The following is a 12,574-nucleotide window of genomic DNA, read 5'->3' as shown; positions in this document are numbered from 1 at the left end:
AGTCAGATTTCAAATGTTCTTACTATAGCCATACACTTGGATTTGGGAGAACTGTATATCTTCTTTGAAATGACAAATACAGATTGAGTGAAATGAATACAAATATTGGACGTAGTTTAGTCAGTTCTTGCATTTGTACTTGCTTTTTATATTATATATTTTTTGAAGCCAATAAACTGCCCAACATTGCCGTTTCGAAGAGGTGGAAAAGGTAGGATAGGCTACTGGATGGAGGAGTACTTTGTGCGTGTGTGCTGTCTCATTGGTTCCCTTCAAGGAGGTTCTGGTCTGTCTGCGATTTCTGTCAGCGCACTACACAGCGCATGCGTATTACTTTTCTTCTCAGCCTTTGAAACTCGAGGTTGAGTTCAATTAAGAGACCATGTCCGCCATCAGCCATCTGCACTACAATATCCGCTCATTTAAAACAAATTCCTCGTGATATAGTGGTTACACGCGACATCAAGAATGACCAGCTCGGTGAGTAAATAGAAAGCAACCATGCTTTTGCCTGGGTGTCTCGCACAGTATCTGTACATGGATGAGAAAGGCAGTATTGGCAACTCTGCGCGTCTTGGTGCCGAAGATTTTCTGCCATATTTACATCAATATCTCAATACAGTGGAACTAGTCGATCCGAAAAATGCAAATTTAGCGCTGCGTTCCCATTCAATCAATATACTGTACCTTTAGGTATAGCCTTTATTAGAAAGTGATAAAGAAACCATAAAACAAACTTTTTTTAGAATTATCTTTAGCGTTGAAAATGACCTGCAGTTTCACTGTCTTTTATTATTGTACGTTGATTAATTTTTTAAAGAATGCTGAAACTGTTTAACATAAGATGTCGCTCGTTTTCAACGTAGGCTATAGGCCTACAATACAATTTTTAAAATGCATGTGTTTATGAGCCTACGTTTTCCTGTTAATATATAATTGTAATACATTCTTCGTATGCACATCAACTGAAACGTTTTTGTATAAAGTGGCATGTTAAGGACTGAAAATGCATTCTTATTTACACATTGTGGATGTTTTACAGGGTGCTGTTCAGGTCAAATTAGAACTTGGTCATCGTGCTCAGGTCAGAAAGAAACCGACTGTTGAAGGCTTTACGCACGACTGGCTGGTGTTTGTCCGGGGACCAGAGCACAGCAATATACAGCATTTTGTGGAAAAAGTAGTTTTTCACCTGCACGAAAGCTTCCCGAAACCCAAAAGAGGTAAGACAGATGAACTTAACCCATTTGATTTTCCATTGTCTACCCACAATACTAGCACACTACTACAGTACAGTCGCACACATGGCCGTGAGGAACCCAATGCTGCTGTTGTAGATCCACGAAGTAGCTGTAACTGAAACGTTTGTGTTTCCAAGCTTATAGAATTGCTTTTCGCAATCATTTTAGCGACGCTTGGACTTTTTGGATATATGCTATTTTTTTTTTCAAGTCTTTTTCCTTAATGCGTCTTTACAACAATCGTTTCTTTCGACCTGCTTTAGCATGAATGCTTTTAATGCTCTGGATCGCTCTGGATAAGAGCGTCTGCTAAATGACTAAATGTAATGCATTACGTGAATCATAACATTTTAAGCATCTGGGACATGCTTGCCCCCAGTGGATACACTGACATTGTATGAGCAAGGATCCAGAAACATATAAAACATATAGGCAAATGTCCAAAACGCAATGTAGCCTACAGACCAACATGCAAACCCAGCCTAATGTCCATGAGTTGAAGAGCGTTTGGAAAGAAGGGAAGGGATCAATTAGTGTGTGTGTGTGTGTGTGTGTGACGTTGAGTGTTTTTTGGCGTGACAATTGCTGGGAAACGTGCCAAAGACGTAGTCATTGAGAGACCCTGTCATATTGTAATTACACGCGACTCGCATTGCAGTAGAACATTCGCAGTTTTTCGAACAGTTGTAATATTGCAACGCAGTGTCTGGTTATTTGTTCCCATCCAGCAAAATTAGAGCTTTAGCCCCGTTAATGCAAACTTGTTTTATAAATAGTAATCATTTGTTTCTAATAAGTGTTGCTTGTAATTTACTGTTTCGTAGTTGTTTTTCAATGTTTTGGGGATCTTGCTGTATATGCGCTTTGTGCGTTCTTTATCGAGACTTGGCTGAATAGTGATATTTGACCATCAGTCAGACATGACTGTTTTTTATAAATGAGTCAATGGGAATATTTTACCATGTCTGTAAGAAACCACTTCAAAAGTTCCATCAAATGATTGCAGCAGGTACAATCTGTTGTATACCCTTTTATTCTCAAATGCTGCTTTTGAGTTTCCCATTTTGTAGGTCGAGGAGGAGGAGCTTCTGAAAATTGATTTACATTAGTAGACAAACAATTGCGTGGTTCTCAAAGACTGATTAAATACAATGATGGGTAGGTAGGAAGGAAGGTATATTGGTCACAAAGTAAAGGGCACAGAGTTAAACACAATCTCGCAGTTTGATTAGACAGATCAGTGGCGGATCTAGAACATTTGACATGGGGGGGGCAAATGGGTGGCAAGAGGTCTTGGCAGGGTTGCATGGGTAAACGGTACGTGGGAATCCCTATATGAATGGCTTTAACAAAACAAACACGAAAATACATTTAAACTACAGTAGTTATTGTTTAATCATGCCCTTACACACTACAAGCATTTTTTATTCACAACAGGAATAAGCCCAATCAGGGCCGGAGTGGGACCCATTTTAAGCCCGGGAGTGTAATAGACAAAACCAGCCCATCCCCCACCAGGGGTCGAGCCATACGTTGAACATTCTGAGTTTAACCCGAACCTAGGACCTATAGGTTTTGATGTGAGGTGAAATTGGAACTTCACATTAATGCGAGCGCGCATAGCGCGTGAGGGAGATTTTTTGCATTAATTTCAGTGCAAAATAGTTTTTTGAGCTTTATGTAATATAAGCATTAAGTTGGACTCGTATTGTTATATTTTCCGGTAATTAGGCTACAATCCAAATTTTTACCTGAAAGATTCGGGGCTTTTGAGAATATATTTTCCCACCCTTGCAGGAACCTAGATTTATGAAGTGCCATCTTTTTTTTTTTTTACAGCTTTTTCAGTTCCTCCTGGCATCTTTTTCCCATCCATTTAATTATTTTCGCATCAGCTTAATCTTGCTAACTCCCTCCACAACAATAAATGGTTTAGGGTTGTCTCCATGGCAACAACCTTGGTACACACACTTTTGTTTGAGAAAGAGAGCATGCGCGACAATTGAAAACTGCACTTTTTAATGCACGGTCTGATCATGTTTATTTAAATGAAAACCTAGTGTAGCCTATTAGCTTATCATTCACACAGTAACTTAACAAACTTAACACATACCATTTTATTCGGTGTGTGAAAAAACTAAGAGAAAGCAGGCGATCTGCCGGCCCAATTTATGAGCCGGCAGAGCGGCCCACCGGGAATTCTCCCGATGGCCACTCCGGGTCTGAGCCCAGTGTTCAAACAAAACAAAACTGTGCATCTTTTAAAAAGTAAAAGTATAAAAAGCAAAAGGAAAATTCAAAGTACAATAATTGTGTCCAAGATGCAGTGGACTACAAGTATAAAACAGCAGACTAATACTCAAGTAGGCCTACTTATTATAATTAAAAACTTTATAATTAGGCTACAGTCTACAAATTACCCATGATCACCCGTCTTTTTTCCAACAGACTCGCTGTTTTTGCTGATGCTGAATCGTCTTTAACATACATTACATTCATTACAAATGTAACTTTAAGTTAAACATGTGTGTTTTAAACTTCACAGCTCAGTCGCTCCAGTCTTTGCCGGGATGCAGTACTGCGTTGCAGCAGACTCGCTGTGTGCAAGCCAGACTGTGTGAACGCTGTTCTGCACGTTTTAATGCAGGGACGTAGCTAAGTATTTGAGGGGCAGGGGGCTAAGAATACATTTAAAATAAAACATTTAATTGTTCACTTTCGGTAAATGTATTGTTCAGTTCAATGTTTTGAGATGCTTGTGGACATAGTGGATGTTTGTTTTTGGATCACCAAAGTTAGGGGGGCAGCTGGGGGGGGCACTAGAGTGGGGGGGTGGCAGCCCCCCCTTGCCCCCCTGTAGATCCGCCCATGCACAGATGCATTTATATGAAGTAATGCATCTCCTTAATCCATTATTGGTGTCAAAAAGAAAATATGTATTCCTATATATGTACAGTATACAAATGGATAGCATACTATTTGAAGAATATTAATTATCAAATGCCCAGGGTCTTTAACTTTCTGGGTAGGGCACCATAAATGTATGACAATTTGGCATGGATGATAATTTTTATGATATGCGTGAAATATTTCTGCCAGGAAAATATATATGCCAGGTAAACATTATTGTTTGTCCACTTTACCAGGCCTACAATATGGTGATGGATTTTGGGGGTTTCTTGATTGTGTGCAGCAAATTATTGAGACATTAAACTGAACTTTGGTCTTGGTGAGTGCACATGACAGGGGATAGGCTGAGGTGGTGAGCAAAATTGCATATTTTTCACAGTTCAATGGATTTATGTTTGGCTTTGGAATGGACTGACTTCAATGTTGGGTCCAATAAGTGTGTGTGTGTGTGTGTGTTGAGATACCCACACAGTATTTCTTTTCCCAAATGCTTCAAAGCTGCACACAAATCAACCTGTCATCTTTGATATGGAACTGTGTCACTTTTGATGACCTTTGATGATGTGGTTTGCTAAATTATTTTTAGGGGGAGTTTGCTGACCTCCCAGATTCCTTTAATAAATGTGAAGCAGGGGCCTGGAGGAAATATCCCAGTGACCAGCAAGAGAATACTTAACTTCCAATAACTCTTCAGATGAGACACATCATGAAATACTCTCAAATACCAAGGTTTTCACATAGTGATAAAATGAGTGCCTGAGTACTTCCTTACTTTAACTTTTTATATTAGTTTTATACTATCTGTACTATATTATCATACTAGAATGATGTGCTTTAGTAGCATGACATTGGTAACCTTTGCGGAGAAGGTAAGGGCCTTTGTATGAAGTCATGGAATGGCCTTTGTTAAATTGGAAGGAACTAGTGCACAGTGCCCGTGATGCAGTTGGCAATTTAAGATGAGAACTAAATACAGATTACTTAAACTATATACAGTGCCTGTGATAAAATTGGTGGCACACACACACACACATTTCTGGATTAATAGAAAGATAGTGTTGTGCCCGTGATGCATCTGGTAATGACAGTTTTCCTCAGTGGCTTTGATACTTATATTTCTCAGATCACAATTGAAATTCTCTAAAGCTCTTGTTTAACCACATTTGCAATGTGCAGGCAGTTTTGACATCAGTAAATGCAATAATTTATCTAACAAAATTCACTGATCTATACTGAAAGTATATCCACTTTATATTGTCGTTCTGTTAGGTAGCCAGCCTTTCATTCATAAAGAAACCCGTGTGAAAGCATCTGATTCAATATTAAGTCAGCACTAACCTTGCATATCTACGGTGGCCGACATGTGCAAACGCGCTGCAAATTAAAAAAACGCATGCAAATAGACAAAACACAAGCAAATTAAGAACATCTTCATTAATTTGACAACACATGCGCAGCATTCAGCAAACACGCTGCAAATACACACAACACAACCAAATACATAAACGCGCTGCAAATACATAAATGCGTTGCAAAAACGACAGCACGCAAACCAAAAACGCTGCATCCAGTTTTCACAACGGAAGTTCTCCAGGCCTCTAGGGGGAGCGCTGAGTGGAACAGCTTGATTTTCAGCCCCACGGAGCGAAAGAGAGCATATGAGAAGTTTGGACCAATATCCAAGTAAAGAGGCGACATAAAAAGGTTAGTATTCATTTTTACATGTGGCCCTCCTCTTTTACAGTTTTTCAAAAGAGCAACTTCGATTTTGGTCCCATTTCCAAAACATACTTCTCATATATTCTCTCTCGCTCCGTGGGGCCGATAACTAACGTTATCATTTGAAATCAGCTTCAGTTAGCTCTAGCTGTCTTGCTGGAAAATGGATCTGGACAAACATGCATCTTGAATTGTAGATTTACATGACAACACAGGTTATTTATTTGAATGAAACACAGTCAGGAACATGAAATAACGTTAGCCCCATTGCCAATAAACTAAATCATCACACATTCTACCGATGCTAGATACAGGCAGGATATGTTAGCATTGCTAATACCTGTTAGCGACAACATCCTACTACAGCTTGCGGTTGTGATGAACATAAGGTTGGAACAGCACCTCTTTTCAGTAACAGCTTCATAAAGCAAATCCTGCTTTACATTGTCCCAGGTTTTCAAAACTGTCCTCGGTGAAATGGTTCGAGCAAATGTGTAATTGAGGGTCGAACTGCACAGGGATCTTCTCATAGACAAACATCACAGCCCGTCAAGTGTTCGGTTCCTTAGGAAGACTCTGAAAAGTGTCAGCATTCACTGTACAGCCAGGAACACTGCATTTACAATGGTCCATTTTCAATATCCTTTAAAAACTTCCAAACTTTCTCCTTTGTAATTCCCGTGGAAGTACACAGAGCAGCACACAGCTAAACTAGTGTATAAGATCCTGGGCCAGAACACCAGAGGGCTGGTCTGTATGTAAATGTTGGGGCATGACAAAGGTGATGCTACATTTGTGACGTCACAAATTCAACTTTTTCAAAACTAATCGTTTTACAGCTGCAGTTTCAAGTTGTGAGATTTAGATAGGAAAGAAGTGTCAATGGACTTTGAGGTTAACTGTATGTCCATTTTACCCACCGAACTGTCGTTATTCAACTATGACAAGGTCAAATCAGTTTTGCAATCAATGACTCCTTTAAGAAACAGACAGATGTGTTGTAGCTTTCTCTCCCTCTTATCACCCACAGCTATAGTGGTTTCCACTAGTCCAGAGAGGCTGCCCTCTCCAGCAAGTTACAATTAATGATGCAACAGTCAGTAAAGTCACAACAGCATCTTATTATGGCCTGCTGGTGTTCAGGTGTTGCCGTGGAGACGGCCCACCGTCTCAATGGACCATGCAGTTCCCCGAAGAAGTTGGCTTGGATCAAGAATGGGGGAAGGAGTTATTTCTTGTGACTGGCACAAGTAATCGCACATGCTGATTTAAACACCCTAATTTGCTGCCATAACAGGCATTTAAACATATTTTGAGATGGCATCTTTACAGGGATATGTTGACAAACGTTGACAGGTATGCATAGTTATCTCACGCCAAACCTTTGATCCCATTTGAGCCCTGGCTAGTGTATATTATTATTATTGTGTGTCATTTTTAACATCCTCATGTTCTGTTTCAGGCACAAATAAAGTATTTTAGGCTACTCATCTCAGTTACGCTCTAGGATTTATTTCTGAGAAGTGCACTTAGAAAAGTAGTTTCATTCTTATTTTACGATTATCATTATGTATAACAAGTTTAATCTTTACAACAGTCTCTAACAGAGCTCAGGGGTTCAACCACCTTGGGAACCATTGTATTTATGCTTGCACTTCCATACACATTGTAAAAAGTTCCAATTGAAAATAAAAGACTAAAGCATTGTCAAATTAATCAATTTCTATTTAATCATTATCGTTTCAGTAGAGAGTACCGTGATATTACACTTGGTATCAGTATCGAAGTCCACATTTTTGTATTGTGAGAACAGTACTCCCAATGCAACCCCAGACCACCCATCTTAAATAACAAGGTTGAGGCCCTACTGCAGCAGCCTGGGCACAGGCCCTTTGCTGCATGTCTTCCCCTCTCTATCTCCCTGCCGTCCTGTCTGACTTGAATTGTCTCTATCCAATAAAGTGTGGATGCATAAGTAGTTGTGTTAAATGAATGATTCCCAAACAAAAATGATAAGGTAAGGAGATAAAATAAATTAAGTCTGATTAATCACACACAAAATCTATAATTGGGTCTTGAACCCTGAGGCTTGGCGTGTCTCCATTCACTTGCTATGATTTTAGCCCTCTGGAGATGTTTTTTTAGCCTGGGTGCCAGCCCAGCTCGGAAGTTGGGTCTGGGGTCGCTCGGTTGGGGAAAAACTGTCGGAACAGGAGCTGTTCGGACCAATCAAATTGTCAGGGCGGGCTTTATACGATGATGGACATCAAATGCCTTGATTGCGTTTCTCTGTTCCTCTTTCAAAATTAATGCGCTGTCGATGTGTTCTAAAACAGACTCGATGGCAGAATCATCACATCTCGGCTCTCCAGCGGCAGCGCTTGGGTTGAATTCGTTTTCAACAAACATGGAGCTTTCAATGAATTCAACCCAAGCGCTCTTTGGTGACGGGGTTCAGCTGTTTGATTAACTCAAATTATTATGAAATGTTATGTTCTACTAGCCATTTGCCTCCTTTAGAAAGTCACTGTATTTCCAAGCCCTGATAGTGTAACTGAGACGACACAGTAGCCTAAATAATTCCTGCATCTCGGCTGTCCAAGACAGCGGTGGCTATTTCATTGGACATACCGGTCATCATCACAAACAGAAAATGGCATGGTAAAATGCATGGTTAAAAACCTGAAACTAGTGTTAGAAGTCACAGAACTATCCATATTCTTCCAACAGATTTATCTACCCCTGTTTTATCTGTTAATACCCCACAGATGAAACTGGCCCTTCTAAATGTTAGATCACTAAATAACAAAACATTTCTAGTTAATGATCTGGTCAAAGAAAACAACTTAGACTGCATCTGTCTAACAGAAACCTGGCTAAACAATGACACGGCAACAGCAACTTTGATAGAAGCGTGTCCGCCTGATTACAGCTTTCACCAAGTTTCAAGGACATCAAAAAAAGGTGGAGGAGTCGCAGCTATTTTCTCCTCTAAACTGTTGTTCAAAATCACTGAGCTAGGTGAATTCACATCATATGAATATCTTGCTATAGAGCTCAAAACCGAATCAATACTTTTTGTTATTATATATCGGCCACCCAAGCACTCGCCAATATTCATACAAGAATTCTCTGAACTATTATCACTATGTGTCACTAGATATGACAAAGTAGTTTTAAACGGAGACTTAAATATCCAAGTAAATAAAAAAGCAGACCCAAGAACTATTGAGCTCTTAAATCTCCTTGACAGTTTCAATCTAACTCAACACATAACAGACCCAACACACCGGCACGGAAACACACTAGATCTAGTGATAACAACTGGACTAAATATCAATAATATTTCAATAACTGATCTACCCCTCTCAGACCATCATTATATACTTTTTAATGTGGAAATTATCCTAACAAAAACCAAAAAATAATTATTAGTCCATAGAAGATATTTAGACGATACAGCTATGATGACATTTTCTGAACAATTTGCTCTATATGAGCCGACTAACCATGATTGCTCTCTGAATGAAATGGTAGAGAACCTCAATGATGCACTATTATCTGTGTTAGACATTGTTGCACCACTGAAAACCAAAAAGAAGTGCACAAGCATAACCTCCCCATGGCTGAGAAATAAAAATGTTAGTGAAACGAAAAGAAAATGCCGTGCAGCAGAGAGAAAATGGAGGAAAACAAAGATCAATATCCACTACAATATCTACAAAGATACACTAACCACCTATAACAAAACCATCCGTCTAGCAAGGAGAGAATATTTCTCCAACATTATTACAGAAAATGCCAGAAATTCCAGAGTTCTTTTCTCCACCATTGACCAGCTGCTAAACACTGTCCCTGCCCCACCTCCATCCTCAGCAGTTAAATGTGAAGAGCTTGCTTTGTTCTTCAAGAACAAAATAACTTTGATCAGAGCGAGTATTATTAATAGTGGGGTCGAAACTGACATCAGTAGATTCTGCAACATAACCATGAGCACATTTACCTGTATCACACTTAGTGAACTTTCCAAAATTGTCAGCGAATCTAACTCCACAACCTCAGATATTGATCCTATACCCACAACATTCTTTAAGCGAGTGTTTGATAGTGTCTCAGGTCCGGTGCTAGAGATTATAAACACATCCCTTAGAACTGGCGTCTTCCCAGATGCCTTCAAAACAGCTGTTGTAAAGCCCCTATTAAAGAAACCCAAATTGGATAACAGTCTACTTGCAAATTACAGACCAATATAAAACCTTCCATTTATTAGTAAAGTACTGGAAAAGATAGTTTTAGTCCAATTAAATTATTTTCTTGAAGAAAATAACATCCTGGAAGTCTCGCAGTCAGGTTTCAGGAAATATCACAGTACTGAAACTGCTCTCACCAAAATAATTAGCGACCTCAGACTAAACTCTGATGCAAATAAAATCCACTGAACCCAACGATGCAACGGCCATCAATTCCATTACCAACTGCCTGTTGGCAATAAACAAATGGATGAATGATAACTTTCTTAAATTAAATGAAGACAAAACCGAAGTCCTACTATGTGGCCCCAAATCCAAAAGAGAGATGCTTATTAAGAATCTTGGAGGCTTAACCCCCTGTCTTAAACCAGAGGTGACGAGTCTCTGTGTAATCCTGGACTCAGATTTGAATTTCAACTCTCACATTAATAAAGTGAACAAAACAGCTTTCTTTCACCTGAGGAATATAGCAAAGGTACGACCATTCATAAACCAAAATGATGCAGAGAAGTTAATTCATGCTTTTATATCCAGCCGGCTGGACTACTGTAACGCACTTTTCACTGGTATTCCCAAGAAAACCACTAAAAGACTACAGCTCATTCAAAATTCTGCAGCTAGATTATTAACCAAAACTAAAAGGAGAGAACACATTAGTCCTGTCCTAGCTACTTTACACTGGCTCCCTGTTACCTTCAGAATTGACTTTAAGGTCCTTTTCCTCACATACAAAGCTCTACACGGACAAGGACCTAGCTACATTGCTAACTCCTTTATAAACTACACACCAGCTAGAACACTGCGATCATCAAATGCAGGCCTATTAGAGGTCACCAGAAGCAGTCATAAGAAGATTGGTGATTCGGCCTTTTGTCAATTACGCCCCAAAACTATGGAACAAATTACCCATAAATATTAGGGAAGCAAATACGCTAGACATTTTTAAAAGACAGCTTAAAACCTACCTTTTTACCGAAGCATTTAAGTAATTATTTCTCAAAAGGGTTTTCCTACTTTTTAAAGTTGTTTTCTCTCGAACAGAGATCTTATTGGGATTTTTATTTTAGTTTGAATTGTTTATCACTTGTATTATTGTTTTTATTGATTTTATGTAAAGCACCTTGAGCTACAATTCTTGTATGAAATGTGCTATATAAATAAAGTCTTACTTACTTACTTACTTACTCTTTCAAGTAATAAGCCCCCATTCAAGTGTTGAGCATTAAATTGGCTGCAAGGTCTGTAGAGATCTTGAGACAAAGCCACTTTTTTGTTCTAAAACCACTTTTGTCTTGTCCACATTGCCATCCGGATACTTTTTAAATGTAAACTTTCCTCCTAAAACTCCACTGTTGTCTTTTTCCATCATGCCAGGGTGAATTGGCTCCGGCACTCACAACAGCTGCCATAACAGGAAGTGGTTAAAACTGAGGCTTATAGTGTTTGTAATAGATGCAAAAAAGGTCTTGCGTTAATAGCGCAAAATTATTTTTTATGCGTTAAACATTTCAAATTGATTAAGAAGATTAACGCGTTAACTTTCCCAGCCCTAGTAAATATACATTCCAAACTCCAAAACACACTTTTCGACAAACTGTCATCTAAAAACTTCTCCTCTACTTGCCTCTATGCACCTGGCTAGTAAACTGTGCAAAGTCACTGCAAACATCGTTAGCTTCCATCGAGAAGACCCCCCTTGTCCAAACGGGTTGTCAATGACTCGCGACTGGACCTGTCAATCAAGCCAGCCATGCCCCCAAATAAACAGATCTTTGAGGCTTAATATCAGCGCCGGAGGTTTCCTCTTGCCTGCAAACCATAAAGGACATGAATGGTCCGGGCTCTCAAGTCTCACGCATTCACCGTGAGACTCATGGCATACAGTACATGGTAATGTAATCTCACACCAAACCTTTGATTAAACTTGAGAGCCCTGAATGGTGATGTTTGCTAATTGTTTTCTGGTGATCGATGTTCTTATCGTCGTCTGCCTCACAAAGTTATTTCCATACGTGGCTATTCCACTTTTCTTGTCAACAAATGTTATTGGAGCCCTTGCCGCTTTAGCTGCTTGTCGCCAATTTAACGACCTTGTCACTATATTTAGCAACTTTTTGCCTTCCCTAGTGAAAAAAATTGACAACATTAGAATAACTTATTCAGGTCGTTGGCCAGGCTAGAGTTGTTAATGGCATAGGAGGCTCTGGTCTTGCAGTTGGTGATCTGCCTGAGCCCTCTCCAGACAGAAGCAGAGTCACTGAGAACTGATGCTTCAGTCTCTCTGAGTACAGTCGTTTAGCCTCTCTCACCGCCTTGCTAAACCTGTTCTTCTACTCCTTGAATCCAGACTATTGGTAGCAGTCGTGAACATATCCCAGTCAGTATAGTCCAAGCATGCCTGCAGATCCTCCATAGCCTCACTTGTCCACTATTTTGATGTCCTCACAGAAGGTT

General features: G+C 39.5%; 1 protein-coding gene across 1 annotated transcript in view; it reads left to right on the top strand.

Moving 5' to 3' along the window:
• The first annotated feature begins 361 nt into the window (after positions 1 to 361).
• The window catches only part of mllt3 (MLLT3 super elongation complex subunit), a 105,119-nt gene continuing 92,906 nt past the window's right edge, over positions 362 to 12,574 (top strand). Inside the window, 2 exon segments of the mRNA XM_062449613.1 lie at positions 362 to 480; positions 1,043 to 1,223. Coding sequence (XP_062305597.1) covers positions 469 to 480; positions 1,043 to 1,223 — 193 coding nt within the window. The 5' untranslated portion in view covers positions 362 to 468.

The sequence above is a fragment of the Osmerus eperlanus genome, chromosome 23 (genome assembly GCF_963692335.1).
Source record: "Osmerus eperlanus chromosome 23, fOsmEpe2.1, whole genome shotgun sequence".
NCBI classification, from domain to species: Eukaryota; Metazoa; Chordata; class Actinopteri; order Osmeriformes; family Osmeridae; genus Osmerus; species Osmerus eperlanus.
The sequence above is the reverse complement of the archived record's forward strand: the minus strand, read 5'-3'. Positions and strand labels throughout refer to the sequence as shown.